General features: G+C 42.4%; 1 protein-coding gene across 1 annotated transcript in view; it reads left to right on the top strand.

The window, feature by feature from the left end:
• SNAPC3 (small nuclear RNA activating complex polypeptide 3) overlaps window positions 1-16,697 on the top strand; it is a 64,268-nt gene extending 47,571 nt beyond the window's left edge. Inside the window, exons 7-9 of the mRNA XM_073572155.1 lie at window positions 12,853-13,017; window positions 14,488-14,595; window positions 16,231-16,697. Coding sequence (XP_073428256.1) covers window positions 12,853-13,017; window positions 14,488-14,595; window positions 16,231-16,378 — 421 coding nt within the window. The 3' untranslated portion in view covers window positions 16,379-16,697. The remainder of the gene's footprint in view (window positions 1-12,852; window positions 13,018-14,487; window positions 14,596-16,230) is intronic.
• The last annotated feature ends 5,729 nt before the right edge of the window (window positions 16,698-22,426 follow it).

Here is a 22,426-nt window from a genome sequence, read left to right as displayed (position 1 = left end):
CTCTATGAACAACTTGCAGAAAGGTAAATATGTGCAGTCTATCCCCGTTTGTAACCAACACCATGGATGCATGCAACAGCGGATGGGGGACCCAGGTACAAGGTCAGTACCTACATTGACCTGCCCAAAGCCAGGTTATCTCGTATCTTCGAACCTCAGGGAGCTACAAGCGTTCTGGGAGGTGTTAAGAAGATGTTTGCTAAATTTTAAGGGTCAACACATCAGCATTCTGTCCGACAATGTCACGACAGTAGCCTTCCTCCAGCATCAAGGTGGCCCAAGACCTCACCATCTTCAGGCGTTAGCCGTAAAGATTTTTTTGCTGGGCAGAAGAGACAGTCCTATCAGTGACAGTGATACACCTGAAGGGATCACAGAATTTGATGGCATATTATCTCAGCTGAAAACAGATACCCCATGGCTGGGGCATCCTGCAGCTAGATTTGTTTGCCACAAGAGAAAATGCAAAAACTCAGATTTTTTTTTTTCCCTGAGTCAGTAAGACAATCCAATAGCTTTAGAAGACTCCATCTTTCTTCCAGAAAGGCACAATCATCTTTTTCAGGAGCCAATATCCCATCACACTGCGAAGTTTCTGCAATTGTCTGCCTGGATCCTCAGAGGCAGATCTTGAGATCAAGAGTGCTTTCAGATCCCGCCATATCCACTATCCAGAGAAGAAGTAGAAAGTTAGTACCGTCGGCAATATACATGATCTGGAAGAAGTTTTGTGCACAGTACCATGAAGCAATGAGAGATATCTCCAGCCCCTGATGTTCCTAATATATTAGACTTTATGTCCCTCCATGGGATCTGAATCTAATGTTAAACGGCTTACATTAACCACCATATGAGCCTCTAGAAGACCCGGACATAAAATCTCTCTCCTTAAAGACTGCCTTCCTGGTCACCATAACTACAGCAAGACAGGTCGGGGAAATACAGGCTCTTTCCTTCAAGGAACCATACCTAACGATCTTAGAAGACTGCATTATCTTAAGATTAGAGCCCGCCTTTTTACCGACGGTAATAACAACATTCCATATGATCTAAGAAACTGTCTTGCCTTCCTTCTGCCAAACTATAAAGATAGTCGAGAATTCACATTTCGTTTTCTACACGTTAGAACAGTCTTCCAATACATGGAGACCTCAAAAAATGGCAGAGGGATTCCAATCTATTAGTTCAGTTTGCAGGAAAGAATAAAGGGAAGAAGACGTTCAAAGAGTTTGATTAGGTCAGTGATCAGCCTGGCCTATTTGGCAGAGGGAAAATCTCCTGACATCAGAGCCCATTCTACTAGGGCAATAACCACATCATGGGCAGAATGAGCAGAGACCTCCGGTGGACCAAATCTGCAGTGCTGCAACATAAACAAATCTTAACACCTTTTGCAGACATTATAAACTGGGCATTTTATCAGGCCAAAAGACGGCCTTCAAAAGAAAAGTCTTCCAAGTAGTAGTCCCACTCTGAATGTACCATCTGGTATTCTCCTGATGGTGCTGTCAGGAGGACATCCTGGAAAGTAGGCATTAGTCCTACCGGTAATTGGTTTTCCAGGAGTCCATCATGAAAGCACCCATTACATTCCCTCCATTAAATTTTACATCTGCTATGTGAAGGTTAAGTATGTAGAAAGAAACTCCTTAAAATAGAGTTCTATCCATCCTGGTGTGGTACTTGGAAAATCACAGGTGAGGTATGGAGAGATGGGCCTTTTAACCTCTTGTGTATTCCTGTCCCTATCAAAGATACAACCTCCTGATGGTGCTGTCATGATGGACTCCTGGAAAACCAATTACTGGAAGGATTAATGCCTACTTTTCGTATTTATATTGTTGCCTGGAGGTATGGTGCGTGTTTCATGTGAAACAGCTGCCGCTCTTCCTCTTGGTCTACACCCCTCACGTTGCCTTAATAAAGTTGCTGTGCAGTGGTGAGTGCCACTGACTACAATCTTTTGTCTCTTGTCCATGTATGCAGCACTTTTTTTTTTCCAAAAAGCTGAGCACAATCAGAGTATGGTTTCCCTGATTTTTGGTCAAATTTGGAGATAAACCCTTTCTGTTAACAAATATGTGGATATGCATAAATGAAAGAAAAAAAGCGGACGGCACCGCTATTACCGTATATCCTCAGCTGGTGTGCGGCATTTGGAGCGCTGATAAGTGGCAGCTTCGGGTGCTAGACCTGACAATTCACAATGCTCTGTATATCCAAGTAGAAATGAGGTCGCACTCAACGAGCTGGTGAAGATATTGCTTGATTTATTGGCACATGTTACACGTCGGGCCGGGGGAGTGACATCAGGAGTGCAGAGGGAGCTGATAACTATCATTTTGCGCTATCCAAGCGCTTCGACGGGTCAGGAGTGCAGAGGGAGCTGACAACGATCATTTCGCGCTATCCAAGCGCTTCGACGGGTCATGAATGATGATCCGTCGAAGCGCTTGGATAGCGCAAAATGATCGTTGTCAGCTCCCTCTGCACTCCTGATGTCACTCCCCCGGCCCGACATGTAACATGCGCCAATAAATCAAGCAATCTTCACCAGCTCGTTGCGTGCGACCTCATTTCTACTTGGATATACAGAAATATGTGAATATGTTAGCAGTGCCACCATTATATTTCTATGTCTACCAGCAAAAAAGTATTTGACTGTATGCTCTTTATCGATTTGTTTTGTTTATTATAATGTGGTGTTATAATTATTCATTTTTTTCATCTTAATCCATTTTTAAAGTGAGTCCGTCACCCCCAAAATGCATTTTAAATAGGCTAAACATTGTTGTAGGAAGCTACGATAACGATACTAGCACTATGCCTGTTACTAGTACAGGGCCTGAAAAAATAACTTGTGTCCATCCCCATTTTGCATATCGAGGCCCTTCGTCTGTTTTTGATTGACAATGCTCCCTTTCTTGAGAGGGCACAGTTTCATTGCTGTTTCCTTGTGTGCGGTCCCCTATAGCTGCAGTGGCTGGGTATGTTCACCTTCCTTTCTTCTGACGGTGCTCGATGCACTTTGGAGGATAGTAGTCCCAATATGCAAATGAGGCTTAATGGTGCATCAAAATCTTGGACTTCGTAAGGGTACACCAAAGACTCCTCATTTGCATATGAAATAAGTTATATTTTTCAGGAACTGTACCAGTAACTGATATGGTGCTAGTATGGTTATTATAGGGGCTAAGTCTCCCACAACACTGTATAGCCCATTTCAAATGATTTTTGGGGGTGTAAAAAATCAGCTGGACAGGTACTGGATGGAGTATATGCGTCACCGAGGTGCCTAGCCTCGGTGATGTGAAACTTTGAAAAGCAGGTTCCAACGCATATTGTGCCGAGAAGGTTTTCTATTTTAGTGGGCCCGGATTTTGGGTCTGTGTTTTATGAGCAACTAGGAGAGCAGGGAGGGACTAGCTGCTCCCATATTGCCAATCTAGGCCTGGCAGCTGATATATATTACAGAGGATTATCTTCTGTCATGTGTATCAGCGGCACAGCAGTTACACATCACTGATCAGTCTACAGGAGGCAATAAACAAAACTGAGCTGCTATTGTGGAAAACTGCAGGACCATTGAGTACTGTCTGAAATGGCTGTTAGACCGCTCATCACTCAAACGTGTAGCGGATCGGTGGTCATTTTCAGGCACAAGTCAAAGCTTTACAGTAGACTTCAGAGATATATGGTCATAATATCACAATTTCTCGTCAGATTACTCGACTTCCTTAGTCTTTGTATATAGTTCACTTTTATTTTTATTTTGTTCAATTTATGCAAGACAATAAAATCGCTATGGTGGTCTGTTATTAAGAGGTTTACAGCTCGACAGAGTGAGTGTATGGGAGAGTCGGGCCAGCGGCTAGTGAAAACTAAGCAAGCAGGCAAGAACTCTCTCTAAAATGTATGGAGGGCCTTTAAAATCATCTGTATGTGTCTTAAAATAGCAAAAAAAGTTGTACTCTTTCTTGTACTTTAACATAGTTCAAATCTGCAGGCGGTTCACTGGCTCCATGCTGGTCTTTGTTTAAGCAGCTGCAACATGTTCTCTTTATGGTGGGCAATGATTAGCTGTTATGCTTCCCTCTAACATTAGATATCCAGATAGTACTTGGAATGTTTGTATCTTTCTCCAAAAGAGATGGGTTTAGAAAAAAGATATTACAAACATATTATCAATGAAGATGTGAGAATTAATTCTTCATAACTGATAGCTCCTCTTTAAAATAAAAGCTGAAATATCTATCCTGGGCAAACTCATCAAGTGACACTACACTATATCAATTTATAAGGCTTTTCTCCAGAATTTATAATTAGCAAATCAGAAGACTTCTCAAAGTAGTAGTACATGGATGCAGATTTAATTTTCACTTTAGCATAGTGAGTTCAAAATCTATTCTATATAGTATCTGAATGTTAATTTGTGCGAACATGTACAGGATTTAAAGTGGAGTCATTAATTTTCTGCATTTTCAAATTATTTAATCTAAAATGGAAATGTGATAAGTTTGTTTGACTAATGCATCCCAATGAGTGACTTTTTTCCTTACCTACAACAAAGAATCTCAACTTTCCTTCATATACCGTATATACTTGCGTATAAGCCGAGATTTTCAGCCCATTTTTTTTACCTGAAAGTCCCCCTCTCAGCTTATACATGAGTCTTATACTGGGGGTCGGCGGGGGAGGGGGAGCAAGGGTGTCAAAGATCATACATACACCCCCCGGCGCGTCTCTACAGCCCCCTGCTTCTCCCAGCCTTCCTTCAGCGGTCACGTGGTACCGCTCATTAAAGTCATGAATATGCACATATTCATGACTTTAATGAGCGGTACCACGTGACCGCTGAAGGAAGGAAGAGCTGCCGGAGACGCAGGGGCTGCAGAGACCGCGCCAGGAAGTGGTTAGTATATGCAATATTCACCTGTCCCCGGTCCATCGATGCGCGCCGCTCTGTCCGTGACGTTCAGGCAGCAGAGGGCGCAATGACGTAGTTAGTGCGCGCCGTGCCCTCTGCTGCCGGAACGGCACTGACAGAGGACCCGGAAGACAGCGGGCGTATTGATGGACCGGGGACAGGTGAATATCGCAGGTGCGGGGGCCCTGAGCCAGCGGTGACACCGGCACCTGTCCCCACCTGCTCAGGACACCGGCACCGGACCTCCAGCGACGAGAGGTAAGAATGTCATTTTATTTTTTTTTTCATTTGCAGCAGCAGCTTCATATGAGGCAAAATTTTTGGAGCATCTTATGGAGCATTTTATAGGGGCATAATCTATGGAGCATCTTATGGGGGCATATTCTAAGGAGCATCTTATGGGGGCATAATCTATGGAGCATCTTATGGGGGCATAATATACAGAGCATTTTATGGAGTAGCATATGGAGCATTTTATGGGGCCATTATTAACCTTTGTGTAGCATTATATGGGGCGTATTTTGTATGGAGCATCTTATGGGGCCATCATGAACTGTATGGAGCATTATATGGGGCTCCTGATTCAGTATGGGTATTCGAAAACATTTAACCTACTGATGTCTCAATAAATTTTACTTTTATTGGTATCTATGTTTATTTTTTAAATTTACCAGTAGCTGCTGCATTTCCCACCCTAGGCTTATACGCGAGTCAATAAGTTTTCCCAGTTTTTTGTGGCAAAATTAGGGGGGTCGGCTTATACACGAGTATATACGGTAGATTATTACATATCAACCATGTAGTAAAATCCTCTATCCAGCAGCCTATCTAAAGGAGAAGAACATAGACGCATGTAAATGTTTAATCTACAGGAGAACATTACTGTTTCTGAAGGGTTAAGCTCCTAAAAGGAAGACACTACTGCTTGTAAAGGGTCTTCTACTTATTGTACAGAACCAGGAGCAGCCAAACCACACTGAGGAGAAGGCAGTAGGTGTTATCTCTACTGATACTGATGCTTTTTTTTTTTTTGCAGTTTAATATACAGGGATTTATTGCATTGTTTGTTTTTCTATTTTATTCAGAATAAAGTAAGATAATGGCACAGATCTTAACATAGTAAGATAGTTAGCAAGGCCGAAAAAAGACATTTGTCCTTCCAGTTCAGCCTATATTTCGTCAGAATAAATCCCCAGATCTACATCCTTCTAAAGAACCTAATAACTGTAAAGGCCCCGTTACACATAGCGAGATCGCTGAAACATGACAGATTTTGTGACACAACAGCGACCTCACCAGCGATCTCGCTATGTGTGACACATAGAGGTGACCGGCCCCCCGCTGCGATATCGCTGATCGTGCTTGAATGTCCTGGGCCATTTTTTGATCGTTGGTGTCCCGCTGGCCAGCATGCATGGCTGTGTTTGACGCCATAACAACGACGAGCGACCTCGTTGGCGACTCAGAACTTATGCTATCGAAGTCTGAGTCATCAGAATAGCTGCTGTGTAACAAGGTCCCAACAACCGTCGAGGTCGTCATACGGATCGCCGCATCGTTAAGTAGATCTGCCTGTTTGACAGCTTGCTAGCGACCATGTAGAGACGTACCAGAGATCCCTACCAGGTCGTATCATTGTCGGGATCGCTGGTGCCTCGCTATGTGTAACGGTACCCTAAGATACAATATTGTTACGTTCCAGGAAGACATCCAGGCCTCTTTTGAACCCTTCGATTGAGTTTGCTATCACCACCTCCTCAGGCAAGGAACTCCAGTTTCTCACTGCCCTAACAGTAAAGAATCCTTTTCTATGTTGGTGGAAAAAGTTCTCTCCTACAGACACAGAGAATGCCCCCTTGTGACCGTCACCTTCCTTGGTATAAACAGATCCTCGGAGAGATATTTATATTGTCTGTCCCCTTATATATTTATACATGTCATTAGATCGCCCCTTGGTCATCTTTTTTCTAGACTAAATAATCCTAATTTTGCTAATCTCTATGGGTATTGTAGTTCCCCCATCCCCTTTATTAATTTTGTTGCCCTCCTTTATACTCACTCTAGTTCTATTATATCCTTCCCTGAGCACCGGTGCCCAAAACTGTACACAGTTCTCCATGATACCCAATTTTGATGAAGTTTTTGGCCATAAATTAGGTTTGGTGAGCAGAATTTGGGGAGGGGGGGGTGCAGGTAAAGAAGTTACAGTCAGATTGTCAGAACCAGCTCGATGAAAGATATTCAGGTAAAGTGGATCTTTCAGCAGGGTCAACCCTCTCCTAAGGCCTCTTTCACACTTCAGTTTTTTGCATCAGTCAAAATCCGCCAAAAGGACGGATGGCGGATACATTTTAGTACTGATGACAACGGATGCCACCCGTCCGTTTTTTTGACGGATCCGACAAATGAAGAATTTTTAAAGGAATCGCAGCCTGGAAAAGGAGAGAGAGAGACGTTGCAAGCTCCGTTTTGAAAACTTTGAGGATGGTGACGGACAGCAACTTTTGGCGGATCCGCAAAAAAAACGGATGCAACGGACGGCAATCCGTCACAATCCGCCAATAATGGAAGTCAATGGGGAAAAAAACGGATCCTCAAAAGAAAATTGCCGATCCGTTTTTTTCAAAACCTGGCGGATTGTGACCGATTGTAAAAAACTGAAGTGTGAAAGAGGCCTAAGCTGTCTATATGGTCATGCAGGCCAGAGAAAGGTCAAAAAGAATAATACTATGATATCTGTGATCCAATGTTTTATTCCAGAGAAATATACATTTTTGTTGCATGTAAACCAGCTGTTCAGGGCTATGGGCTGGACACTGATTTTCAGGAGAATCTGCCTCCAGAGATGATTATGAGAAGAGAAGACTGAGAGGAGACTTAATAGCTGTCTACAAATATCTAAAGGGCTGTCACATTGTAGAAGGATCAACTTTATTCTCATTTGCACAAGGAAAGACTAGAAGCAATGGGATGAAACTGAATGGGAGGAGACACAGATTAGATATTAGAAAAAACTTTTTGACAGTTAGAGTGATCAATGAGTGGAACAAGCTGCCACGAGAAGTGGTGAGTTCTCCTTCAATGGATGTCTTCAAACAGAGCCTGGACAGACATCTGACTGGGATGATTTAGCAAATCCTGCTTTGAGCAGGGGGTTGGACCAGATGGCCCAGGAGGTCCCTTCCAACTCTACGATTCTATGAATGAAAGAAAGGCATTACCAGTGTGAGGCCCACTGCAGTCAGCTCTGCAGTGAGATCAGAACACAGCAGAGCTAACACTGTAATGAGACAAAGTTCAGTTCTGCTACAGTCATATGTTAAAGTTTGGGCACCCCTATTAATGTTAACCTTTTTTCTTTATAACAATTTTGTTTTTTGCAACAGCTATTTCAGTTTCATATATCTAATAACTGATGGACTCAGTTATATTTCTGAATTCAAATGAGGTTTATTGTACTAACAGAAAATGTGCAATCTGCATTTAAAAAAAATTTGACCGGTGCAAAAGTATGGGCACCCTTATCATTTTCTTGATTTGAACACTCCTAACTACTTTTTACTGACTTCCTGAAGCACTAAATTGGTTTTGTAACCTCATTGAGCTTTGAACTTCATAGCCAGGTGTATCAAATCATGAGAAAAGGTATTTAAGGTGGCCACTTGCAAGTAGTTCTCCTATTTGATTCTCCTATGAAGAGTGGCATCATGGGCTCCTCAAAACAACTCTCAAATGATCTGAAAACAAAGATTATTCAATATAGCTTTTCAGGGGAAGGATACAAAAAGTTGTCTCAGAGATTTAACCTGTCAGTTTCCACTGTGAGGACATAGTAAGGAAATGGAAGAACACAGGTACAGTTCTTGTTAAGCCCAGAAGTGGCAGGCCAAGCAAAATATCAGAAAGGCAGAGAAGAAGAATGGTGAGAACAGTCAAGGACAATCCACAGACCACCTCCAAAGACCTGCAGCATCATCTTGCTGCAGATGGTGTCACTGTGCATCGGTCAACAATACAGCGCACTTTGCACAAGGAGAAGCTGTATGGGAGAGTGATGCGAAAGAAGCCCTTTCTGCAAGCACGCCACAAACAGTCACCTGAGGTATGCAAAAGCACATTTGGACAAGCCAGTTACATTTTGGAAGAAGGTCCTGTGGACTGATGAAACAAAAATTGAGTTGTTTGGTCATACAAAAAGGCGTTATGCATGGAGGCTAAAAAACACAGCATTCCAAGAAAAACACTTGCTACCCACAGTAAAATTTGGTGGAGGTTCAATCATGCTTTGGGGCTGTGTGGCCAATGCCGGCACCGGGAATCTTGTTAAAGTTGAGGGTCGCATGGATTCAACTCAGTATCAGCAGATTCTTGACAATAATGTGCAAGAATCAGTGACGAAGTTGAAGTTACGCAGGGGATGGATATTTCAGCAAGACAATGATCCAAAACACCGCTCCAAATCTACTCAGGCATTCATGCAGAGGAACAATTACAATGTTCTGGAATGGCCATCCCAGTCCCCAGACCTGAATATCATTGAACATCTGTGGGATGATTTGAAGCGGGCTGTCTATGCTCGGCGACCATCAAACTTAACTGAACTGGAATTGTTTTAAAAACAGGAATGGTCACAAATACCTTCATCCAAGAACTCATTAATAGCTACAGAAAGCTACTAGAGGCTGTTATTTTTGCAAAAGGAGGATCTACAAAATATTATGTTTTATGTTGAGGTGCCCATACTTTTGCACCGGGCAAATTTTGTTTAAATGCAGATTGCACATTTTCTGTTAGTACAATAAACCTCATTTGAATCCAGAAATATAACTGAGTCAGTTATTAGATATATGAAACTGAAATAGCTGTTGCAAAAACCAAAATTGTTATAAAGAAAAAAGGTTAACATTAATAGGGGTGCCCAAACTTTAACATATGACTGTATACTATGTTATTTCTGCTGTACTGAGCTAGCTCATAATAACGCACAGCTCTGCAGTGAGGTCAAAGAGCAAAGTGTCAGTCATTACATGTCTCATACTGGTAACAACTGCTCTCATTTATAATAAGCTCTGGAGGCGGAGTGTCATGCAGATCTGGGTCCGACCCATAGTCCTCAACATCTCATTTACATATAAAAAAGCATATATTTCTCTTTAATAAAACATGAGATCGAATATATCATTTTATTCAGCTTCTTGTGACCTTCATGCCCAAGTAGACTGCTTAGGAGGGTTGATCTTACTGACCGATTCCCTTTAAATCATTCTACAGCCACCAGTAGTAGTGTACGACACGGACACTATAGAAGACGAAAGGTGCTGTATTTTTAATGAAACCCAATTTCAAAAATATTTTTTATCTACAATTCCATGCATTTAAGTTTAAAAAAAAATAAATTGTTTTTAAGAATTTTATAATAATTCTGTTTCTGGTCTTTTACATTATTACATTTAGCAGAGTAAACTCTTACTATTCAGTATCCATCATTCTGGTTTATAATGAGCTGTTACTTTTCTTATTAACAGAAAACATATCATCAGAGCTGAAAACATAGTACCTAATAGCCTATAGCTGGACCCAATACCATATTGGGCTGATCCAGTGTAAGGCCAAAAGAGGATACCCCAATATATACTAGTGTACACATTGAGACTGCAGAGTAAATGTTCAGAGAAAATTAGTGTGTATATACGGTATGTGTGTGTGTGTGTGTATGTATATATATATAATATATATTATCAATTTATTAAAATCACAAGAACATAATCACACTTATATGAAAGTACAACAAAAAAAAAAACAGGTATCAGAGTGCATATAAGTATAGCGATCACGTAGATGGCAGCACGTACAGTGCCTACAAGTAGTACTCAACCCCCTGCAGATTTAGCAGGTTTGATAAGATGCAAATAAGTTAGAGCCTTCAAACTTCACACAAGAGCAGGATTTATTAACAGATGCATAAATCTTACAAACCAAAAAGTTATGTTGCTCAGTTAAATTTTAATAAATTTTAAACATAAAAGTGTGGGTCAATTATTATTCAACCCCTAGGTTTAATATTTTGTGGAATAACCCTTGTTTGCAATTACAGCTAATAATCGTCTTTTATAAGACCTGATCAGGCCAGCACAGGTCTCTGGAGTTATCTTGGCCCACTCCTCCATGCAGATCTTCTCCAAGTTATCTAGGTTCTTTGGGTGTCTCATGTGGACTTTAATCTTGAGCTCCTTCCACAAGTTTTCAATTGGGTTAAGGTCAGGAGACTAACTAGGCCACTCCAACACCTTGATTTTTTCCCTCTTGAACCAGGCCTTGGTTTTCTTGGCTGTGTGCTTTGGGTCGTTGTCTTGTTGGAAGATGAAATGACGACCCATCTTAAGATCCTTGATGGAGGAGCGGAGGTTCTTGGCCAAAATCTCCAGGTAGGCCGTGCTATCCATCTTCCCATGGATGCGGACCAGATGGCCAGGTCCCTTGGCTGAGAAACAGCCCCACAGCATGATGCTGCCACCACCATGCTTGACTGTAGGGATGGTATTTTGGGGGTCGTATGCAGTGCCATCCAGTCTCCAAACGTCACGTGTGTGATTGGCACCAAAGATCTCGATCTTGGTCTCATCAGACCAGAGAACCTTGAACCAGTCTGTCTCAGAGTCCTCCAAGTGATCATGAGCAAACTGTAGACGAGCCTTGACATGACGCTTTGAAAGTAAAGGTACCTTACGGGCTCGTCTGGAACGGAGACCATTGCGGTGGAGTACGTTACTTATGGTATTGACTGAAACCAATATCCCCACTGCCATGAGATCTTCCCGGAGCTCCTTCCTTGTTGTCCTTGGGTTAGCCTTGACTCTTCGGACAAGCCTGGCCTCGGCACGGGAGGAAACTTTCAAAGGCTGTCCAGGCCGTGGAAGGCTAACAGTAGTTCCATAAGCCTTCCACTTCCGGATGATGCTCCCAACAGTGGAGACAGGTAGGCCCAACTCCTTGGAAAGGGTTTTGTACCCCTTGCCAGCCTTGTGACCCTCCACAATCTTGTCTCTGATGGCCTTGGAATGCTCCTTTGTCTTTCCCATGTTGACCATGTATGAGTGCTGTTCACAAGTTTGGGGAGGGTCTTAAATAGTCAGAAAAGGCTGGAAAAAGAGATAATTAATCCAAACATGTGAAGCTCATTGTTCTTTGTGCCTGAAATACTTCTTAATACTTTAGGGGAACCAAACAGAATTCTGGTGGTTTGAGGGGTTGAATAATAAATGACCCTCTGAATAAACTTTTCACAATTTTAAAAAAAATTAAACAAAGAAATAACATTCTTTTTTGCTGCAGTGCATTTCACACTTCCAGGCTGATCTACAGTCCAAATGTCACAATGCCAAGTTAATTCCGAATGTGTAAACCTGCTAAATCTGCAGGGGGTTGAATACTACTTGTAGGCACTGTACATTACTAGCTGGATCTGAAAGCTTAAATATCCATAAAAAAGTTCATATTGCTTATACAGTCAAACAATATCAGGGGTAAGATTGTGGAAGAGGGCAAAAAATGCTCCACCTTATGCCATCATGGCCCCCTGAGGAAGCTGACGCGAAACGCTGATATTGTTTGACTGTATAAGCACTATGCACTTTTTTAATGATATTTAAGCTTTCAGATCAAGTTAGTAATGTACATGCTGCTTTCTACCCGATCTCTATACTTATGTACTCTGATACCTGTGTATTTGTTGTATTTTCATATACAGTATGTGTGATTATGTTCTTGTGATTTCAATAAATTGATATTGTTATATATACATTAATTTTGTGGTCTCAGTGTATACCACTTTTCTTATTAACGCTTAATGCTATGATTTCATAGGCAACTAGTTATGTCAGTGATTTGATATTAATGCACTGTTTTGTATTTGAATGTTCTTTCAGAACCACAATTGAATGGTCTGAATCCCGTGATAGAGGCTGTGGCAAGTTTCAGTCAACCAATATGGAAGACTTTACTTTTAATGATCTGAATATAAAAATTGGTTTCCCCTACATGTACTGCCATCAAGGAGATTGTGAGCACATTGTAATTTTCACAGATATAAGGTACGTCAATAAGCTGATGAATTGTTTATATAGTACAGCTGAGTTTAGAGTGAACCTACTACAAAATCGGCTTTTGAAAGTGTGAAATCCACAACTGAAATTTATAACAAATATATACCGTATATACTCGAGTATAAGCCGAGGCACCTAATTTTGCCACGGAAATCTGGGTAAGCTTATTGTATAAGCCGGGTATGCATTGTCCCCTCTTCCCTGTCCTGCTATGCGTGGCTCCCCCCCCTCCCCCATCGCTGTCCTGGTATGCATGGCTTCCCCCGTCGCTGTCCTGCCATGCGTGGCTCCACGTCCTGTCCTGGTATGCGTGGCTCCACCCGTCGCTGTCCTGGTATGCGTGGCTTAACCCGTCGCTGTCCTGGTATGCATGGCTTCCCCCCCCCCCCGTCCCATTGTTGTATACATGGGCTTCCCCGTCCCTTGTATGCATGGCTCACCTGGTCCCATCGTTGTATGCATGTCTCCAACTTCCTCACATTCTGGTATGCATGCATGCTATAAAAACATCCTACTCACCCTCCTCCAGTGTGCCCTTGATGCATCTCGCTGGTGCCGGCTTCCAGCAGCTCTTCCTGCTGAGCGATGACGTGGCACCGGTCAATAAGGTAATGAATATGCTCTCCACACCTATGGGAGTGAAGACGCGTGCATGTTCATTAATGAGCAGTGCCACGTGATCGCTCAGAAAAGGAGGAGCTGCTGGGACCAATGGAAATGCAGCGACGGCGCGGAGGAGAGTGAGTATGATTACTTCTGGAAGCCGGCAGGTGCAGTTGTAACTGTGCGCGCTATTTAGCAGCGGCACAGGCTTTAGCCACAGCCGCCGGCTCCTGCCGCTGCTCCGCATCTCCCTCTTCCCCACTGGCTTTCTGGACAATGACTCGTGTATAATCCGAGGGGAGCGTTATCAGCACCAAGCATGTGCTGAAAAACTTGGCTTATACACGAGTATATACGGTAATAGGCATGCTGTGAAAACAAAACATATGCCGCAGATTGTGAAATTTGCACCTAATTTTTCAGTTAAATGTAAATTGCTATATGTGAATGATGGAAAATGTTAGTCTAAAGTTTACTGATTTATTAGAAGAATTTACTCCGATAATCTAAACCCAAAAATTACTGAACCCAAATTCAAAGGCAAATTCACAGCCAAAAAAATCTCAAAATTTCATTATTAAGTGACATGTCAGATATCGGGCAACTGCAGTTTGCTGTGGATTTGCACTTTATTAAGGCACCAAGCACCAGCGTACAGTAGGGGAGAATTTGTTGCACAAGATATGTATCATCCACTGGGAAGAGCAAACTGCAGAGATCAGACCAGATCATATGAGTAGTCACAGAAAGTTGCCATGTTTAGACTAACGCTATGCAACGTTTTAGATGGCACTATTTAGAAAATGTTCTCCTTAAACAATTTAGCATTTTGCTTTTTCTGTTTCCCATTAATAGGCTAATACACCACGAGGACTGTTTAGATAGGAGGCTCTATCCACTGAATGTGAGAAAACATTGGTTTTGGAGCAGAAAGTGCAATGTGTGTAAAGTGTATATTGCTAAGTAAGTATTTTCTATAAATGTGGATTGCTTGAGAATGTACTTGTGTTTTAATGAAGTATTGGTATTTGTCTGCATTATGTTGAATTTACACCTTGTAGGGATTCAGCATTACCCCTTAGGTAGCGTTCACACAGGTCCAAACGTGCAGTTTTTATTGCTTTCCACAGGTTGCACAACACCAAAACAGGCTCTTAAACATAAATCCCTAGCCTTGTCCAGGCACTAACTAAAAAGAGCTCACACTGGCTAAACAGCTGAGCTAGGCCCAACTCAGTCAAACAAAACCGTTATCGCCCGTAGCAACCACTGATACTTGTAGTTCTCTGCACACGGTCTGTGCAGATTATTCTCCGAGAGGGATTCTGGCCGGTCTCTCTTCAGCTGGTCAGCTTCCATGAGTTGACTGACTAAGGTGACCAGCTACCCTGGTTTATATGTAGGGCTAACCAGGTGATCTAATCAGAACCTGTCGAGATAGGATTTGACCATAGCCTACATGGCTTCACTAAAGCCTAATTTATAAATTGTGCAGTGTCAGAATTTACATCTATAGCGGCTGCAAAATGCAGATACACTCAGAAGTGTACATCCCCAGTGAAAACTATCTGATGATACCCACTTGGACTTAGAGGTTCTCCATTACTAGGACAACCCCTTCTCATTCTCCTCGCTTGGTCCCGATGAAATAAAAAAAAAAAGACCATACTTTCCTCCCATGCTGGCACCGTTCCTGCGGTGTGGGCAATCACAGGTCCCAGGGCACTTGTGCGGCTGTATGACACGTGGTGCTTGGCACCCAATCAGCGCTGGCGTCATTGTCCCCACCTTTGGACAAATTGAACATAAAGAGGAAGTCTTGGATTAGCTGCATCCCAAGATTCCTCTTCATGTTCAGTTCGACTGAAGGCGACAGTGACGACAGCGCGGATTGGGTGCCAGGCACCATGTGTCATACAGCCGCACGAGGGCCCCGGAGCTGTGAGTGCCAACACCGCAGAAATGGCACCGGTAATGAGGTGAGTATAGGGCTTTTTATCCAAGCGTGGGGAATGAGAAGTGGTTGTATTATCGTATTTTGCAGACACACCCCAAATTTTGAGGAGGAAAATAGGGAAAAAATGTGTGTTTTTTTTTGTTTTTTTTTTAATAAAATTGTGTGTTATAATCTGCTTTTGCAGTAGCTTACCTGGGAGGCAGCGATGGTGGAGCAGGGTCTCAGGTGGCAGGGTCGCTGCTGGCTAAGAAAGGAGATGCGGGGTGTTTGGCGGCAACAGGAGTTGGGCCATGGCTGCGGGCCCCAGGCTGGTACGACGAGGTGTTTGGCGGTGCAGGGGATCTGCTGACATTCTGTGACCGCTCGGAGCCCTGCACCTTCCATACTTTCTAACTCGGTAGAAGAGTATGGAAATCGCAGGGCTCTGGGTTTTCACAAAATGTCGGCAGATCCCCGCACCGCTAAACACCTCGTTGTCCAACCCCTGCTGCAACAAGCTTCTGGCACAAGCAACCTTGGGACCCTGCTCCACAGCAGCCGGTAAACTCCACCGCATCTTTGCTTCCTTGTATTTCTGCTGAATTCGAAGTTAGACCTTCCATAATAAGAAAAGAAATCCCTTCTTTTTTTCTGTATTTCAGGTGGGTAACAAACCAAGACAGCCTTGCTCCAGACGATCCTTGCTTCTTCTGTGATATTTGCTTCAAGATGCTTCATTATGACACGGAGGGCAATAAACTTGGAGACTTTGTAGCATATGCTTATGTTGACACCGGAACTTTTAATTAAAATTAATTATTTCCAACAAAATGAATTTCTCAGATATGTGAACACTCTGCGATGATTCCATGTGCAGGAAATGAACTATAACTCCACATGAAGCTGCATGTTCTTTGTCTTTTTCATGGTCCATACCGAAACTGTTTCTACAAGTTTAGTGTTGTACAAGGAACCTTAAGTCAGAAACCCTGCTGCAAAACTATTGTTCTCCGATATATCTTCCATTACACGCTTCCTCAGTTTGCAAGGCCCTGTGATGTTATTTTTATGAACTTATGTAATGTAGATTATGGAAGAAAACAGTAAATCTCAGTAGAACGGCCGTCAAGATGTGGCCCAAGTTGTTCTCTTTGTAGGGAAAATGTCTTGCAATTATTACAAAAATCCAGATACGATATAACAATATAAATGCAGTTATTTGTTGTCTGTAGACTAAATATGATTGCCTAATAAGCGTGTTAACCACGGTGCTCCCAGTAATAATGTAAGCAAAGCCCTGGGCATTGAAGACTGTGGCAGGCAGCAGAGTGATGTGGAACATTCCTTTCCTTCCCAAGTCCTATGCTGCCAGGAATATTTTTATAGTCGTACCTTCTGCCAGTTGAGTCATGGGGTCTGCTAGCAGTGTTGTATCCACTAATCTCTTCCCTATATGGTTGCTGGCCCCTGTATATTTACGATGGTTGAGCGGGTGTTTCACTGGTGGTTGTGTTCCCCACAGTCCCTCCAGGACGCTTTAATCAATCTGCATGTGTCCTGAACCTATTAATGGGACAGAATATTATCCGATCACATGTCCATCATGGCACTCGCAGATTGCCAGTGCTGTCTGTCCTCTACGCTTCTGTTATTGAGTGATCTGAGGAGAGACCGTGAACAGCTGACACTCTTCTGTGACGGCCATGATCTCTGCCAACAACAATTGTGGCTGTTTAACTCCTTAGAACTTGTTGTCAATAGGAACAGCATCACTTAGATGGAGGGGGCTTCCTTTGTATTCCATCAGCACCCCCGTAAAGTGGTCGTGCAGTGCTGAATGTTGCCTTGGCAGCCAGAGGTCAAACAATGACTTCCTGGTCAGCCACCTTAAAATTAGTCTTTAAAAAAAAAATTGAAAAAACTATGCAAATTAAAAAGTAATAGAAAAGTTATACACGCGCTGGAATAATACCATTAGAAATTAACATCATCCCACCAAAAACAAGCCCTCACCTAGCTACATTGGCAGAAAATAAAGCAATATGGCTCTTAAAACCTTAGAGGCAAAGGTATAGTTGCAGTTTTTTCCATTCCACTGCCACCAATCTTGATTGTGGCTCAACAAGGAGCGATAGGATAGTTGCAGTGTACGGTATCCATATAACCTGACCAAGGTAATGGCAGGTCATCAAAATCCAGCAGACTCCCCTGATGAATTGGAAAATGACACACGTTGGGTACATCAGGCCTAATCCAGGTGCTATATGGTCATTTGGAAATTGGACAAAGAATTCATCCCATAATTGACACTGAGAATCGACCTGGAACAACCCACATGGATCGGGGAGTTGACCTAGTCGTCTTGGACCTAGCAAATAACTTTCTACATTAACTGAGAGAGTTTGTGATTATTGCAAATGTTTTTAATGTATTTTAATGTGTATTTGTCTATTAATTAACTTCTTCACTCCTGAGCCTGTCTTCACCTTCCTGACCAGGCTAAATTTTACAATTCTATCGTCACTTTGGGGTAATAACTCTTGAATTCTTCAACATATCCCACAGTGATTCTGAGATTTTTTTTTTTGTGAAAAATTGTACTTTGTTAGTGGTAAATTTAAGTCTATAATTTTTGCGTTTATTTGTGAAAATATCAGAATTTTGACAAACTTTTAATTCTTATGCCCTTAAACCAGATAGTAATATCACACAAAATTAGTTAATAACATTTACCCCAGGTCTACTTTACTCCATCATCATTTTTGAAACCTAGAAAAAAATTAGGACCTTAGAAGGGTTGAAAGTTTATCAGCAATTTCTCATGTTTGCAACAAAATTTAGAAAACAAAAAATGTTTGGAGGGACCACATCATATTTGATTTGACTTTGAGAGGCCTATCTGAAAGAAAATTCTCAAAAGCGACACCATTTTAAAAACTACACCCCTCAAAGTGCTCAAAACCATATTTAAGAAGTTTATTCATTTTTCTCATGCTTAACAGAAATTAAAGCAATGTGTAAGTAAAAAATTAACATTTTTACTTTTTCACCATTTTACTTAGATGTGTGGTGATCACCTTGAACCCACATGTGCTTCACAGAATTTTTTCCACAAAGATTTTGCTTCAGACCCAAATTTTTCAATTTCACAAGGGTAACAGGAGAGAGTGCACAACAAATTGTACGATTCATTTTTGTAAGGATTAAGCGCATTTAGCTCGAAATACGTTGACATATGACCTTAGTTCCCCTCCCCCTACCCTCCTTATACATGTTTTAATCTCATCATACAATCTGGATGCTGGAACCCTTTTTCTTCTTTGTCTGATTTCCCAGCTGCCGGGCTACTAATAGAGCCCCTGAAGTGCCAGAACAGCGGAACAGCTACAGAAGTGATGTCATTTTAAAAACTACACCTCTTAATGAATTCATCTAGGGGTACAGTTATCATATTGACAGCATGGGGAATTTTCTACCATAGCACAGTTATGAAAAAATAATTACTTTTCTACCACAAAAATGTTGTTTGAGCCCCAGATTTTACATTTTCACACTGGGAATTGAATAAAAATAGCACTAAAATTTGTCACACAATTTCTGCTGGATGTGGAAATATTTTGTGTCTGTACAGTACTGCTTACCCACATGGCACGTGACGCTAAATGTGATTTGGGCACACTGTGGGGCTCAGAAGGCAGGTTGGCATTTGGAGTTTTTTTTTTTTTGGGGGGGGGGGGGGGTTGAGATGCCATAAAGCTTTTCCCCAGAGCCCTTGGGCTACCAGTAACATGGAAACACCTATATTTCCGTAGACAGCTGACAGACCAGAGTGGGGAGTTGCTTTTTTTTGTGGATCAGCTTCAAACTTTTAATGGAAGCATTTTACATAACATTTTTGATCACATTTATCCTGCCCACTTCGCTGAGCACTTACATCAGGGTTTCCATCTAAATCTCTGAATGACATGATTCAAATGAAACTCCTGAGAGATCCATTCACTGTAATGAGGCAGCAGAGTTACTCTGTAGTGATGAGCGACTGTGCTTGGTTAAGTTGTTGTGGTGTAGACCACCTCCCTCGGTAGGATCTTTCTGCCCTGGTACAAGACTGGATGTTCCTGACCCATAGAGACAACCTTGCTGAGCACAGCATTGATGCCAAAGTCACTGGCGTCTGCTGCTTGTACCAGGAAGCTGAAAAGGGAGGTCTTCAGCGCTCAGAACGATTATCCAATCGACTGCGGAGGGCAGCTTCTTTGGGAGGTCTGTCGGGCTTCACAAGGCTACCAAACCAGGGAACGAACCTCCTATAGTACCATGGAAGGACATCACCTGTTTCTTGGTCCTGGGGGTTGGCCAGGATGCGATGCCATCCACCTTCCCGGGCTCTGGTTTCAGAGCTTGCCTGGCATCCTCAGATAGTGGACCTCACTCATGCCCAGCTGGCACTTTTCGGCTTAATCGTCAAGCCTGCCTTGCAGATCCGCACAAGCACCTTCGTCAGATGCTCTTGGTGATCCTCCCAGGTGACCAGCAAAATATCGGTTCAAAACCCACAAATCCCACTTTACCAGGTATCAGCAAAAGAGAAAATAATAAAACATAACTTCTAATGAAAATGTTAAAAAAAGCTACCTTAGGCAAAAAATATCACAATTTTTGACCTGCAGTTCTGTGAACTAACCACAAGGATGTCTACATATGTTAAATCATAGACTTCTTTGCCCAATAGTACATGCAACTGATCCCAGTTCTGAATACCATTAAGACTAGATTCAAATTTATATAATAGATTACTGTGATCAAGAGATAATATTTCCAAAAATACCGTATAAAGGAATGTAATAGTAATCAATAATATTCCTCTAATGGTTAGAGACAAAAGAAATCACAGTTCATTATGTGGACATACAAACGTAATGAGTGAGAAAAAAAAGAATATATGCAACTCTATAATAAATGGAGCAATCTCACCCATATGTTGAAATGGCACCAGCTGTCAGTTTCTCATCCCAAAATAGCGGGGATGCATGGAAGGGATTGGGGTATACTGATCCTATAAAGCCCTGTAAAGGCTGACATAGCCCTAAACCCCAAAACTCCTGCCCTTACAAGGGCAGTCCACATCTGACCCTTACAATAAATAGCCCTAATTGTCCCTGTGCATCCCGACGCGTTTCATCATTGCTAAGAATCTTCAGGGGACCTATCAGCACATCACGGGTACACTACTATTGCAGGAAAGAAAGGGAACTCACTCCTGGGCATATCATGGCTAAATGACCGTTCTCAGTATAAGTGCCTTTATAAAGCTTAATGTTAATTGGCCAGAAAAAAAAACAAAATGAAGCTGTCCAATCAAAATAACTCGCCCATCTATGTTGGAATGTACGCCTAACTCGCCATCGCATCTTGCAGCACATGTTTCCATGATCGCCGCTATACTTCCGGTACATTAGCCTGGAATAAACCTTTGGAACGCAAACTCACCATTATGGCCGCTATACTTCCAGTTCATTGATCCGGAAGAAACATTTGGAACGCAAACTCACAGCTCCAGGCAAAAGTTCCGGTTTGTCATACCGTAAGTGAAATGTGCTTCACTATGTAAGAGCCTGGAAAGTAAGATGTGCCTCCTAAATCATCGCTCCGGAACTCATGCAGTGAAAGAAGTGGTTCCTGGTTTTTTTAGGGGGAATCGGTATTTCTTAACTAATATATAAAGCTCAATGTGTGTGTGTATGTATGTGTGTGTGTATGTCCGGGATTGGCATCTGCACCGTCGCAGCTACAGCCACAAAATTCTGCACAGTCACACGTCTGGACCCCGAGAGCGTCATAGGCTATGATGTGAGGCGAAATTTTAACCCTGTGCGTTCCAATTCAAACAATTTTGCCCCTATCTACATAATGGGGAAAAAGTGAAAGGAAAAGTGTTGGAGGCAAACTGACTGCTGCCAGATGTGAACAAGGGGGACTTAAAGAATGAGAGCGATGGCGCCAAAGAGTATATACCGTACAGTTGCTAAGGTGGGGACCTGACATGGGATACTCACCACACACGGGGATATGAACACACACACAAAATGCGCCACGCACTACCACGTGCGTCAACACATATACCACCCTCAGCACACATTATACCACACATACACCAACCACGCCGCATAAAAGTCGCCACTCAAAACTCGCAACGCTGTCCCAGAGCTGTTTAAAAGATGAAAAATGAGCTGTGATTGGCTGCTATCAGCAACAGTTTTCTTTGTAGACAGTTGTGGTAACTGAGGCCTATTATTCTTATCATTTCTATGGTGTTATCGTCTATTAGATACACGGCTCAGCAGTCAGTATCACACAGGAGAGGATTAGATACACAGCTCAGCAGCCAGTATCACACAGGATAGGATTAGATACACGGCTCAGCAGACAGTATCACACAGGATAGGACTAGATACACAGCTCAGCAGCCAGTATCACACAGAATAGGATTAGATACATGGCTCAGCAGTCAGTATCACACAGGATAGGATTAGATACATTACTCAGCAGTCAGTATCACACAGGATAGGATTAGATACACAGCTCAGCAGTCAGTATCACACAGGATAGGATTAGATACACAGCTCAGCAGTCAGTATCACACAGGATAGGATTAGATACATTACTCAGCAGTCAGTATCACACAGGATAGGATTAGATACACGGCTCAGCAGACAGTATCACACAGGATAGGATTAGATACACGGCTCAGCAGACAGTATCACACAGAATAGGATTAGATACACAGCTCAGCACACAGTATCACACAGGATAGGATTAGATACACGGCTCAGCAGACAGTATCACACAGGAAAGGAT

The sequence above is a fragment of the Dendrobates tinctorius genome, unplaced genomic scaffold, assembly GCF_039654945.1.
Source record: "Dendrobates tinctorius isolate UK_male_01 unplaced genomic scaffold, ASM3965494v1 ptg000031l, whole genome shotgun sequence".
Lineage (NCBI taxonomy): Eukaryota > Metazoa > Chordata > Amphibia > Anura > Dendrobatidae > Dendrobates > Dendrobates tinctorius.
Note: the sequence above shows the minus strand (reverse complement) of the source record. Positions and strands in the feature narration are given on the sequence as shown.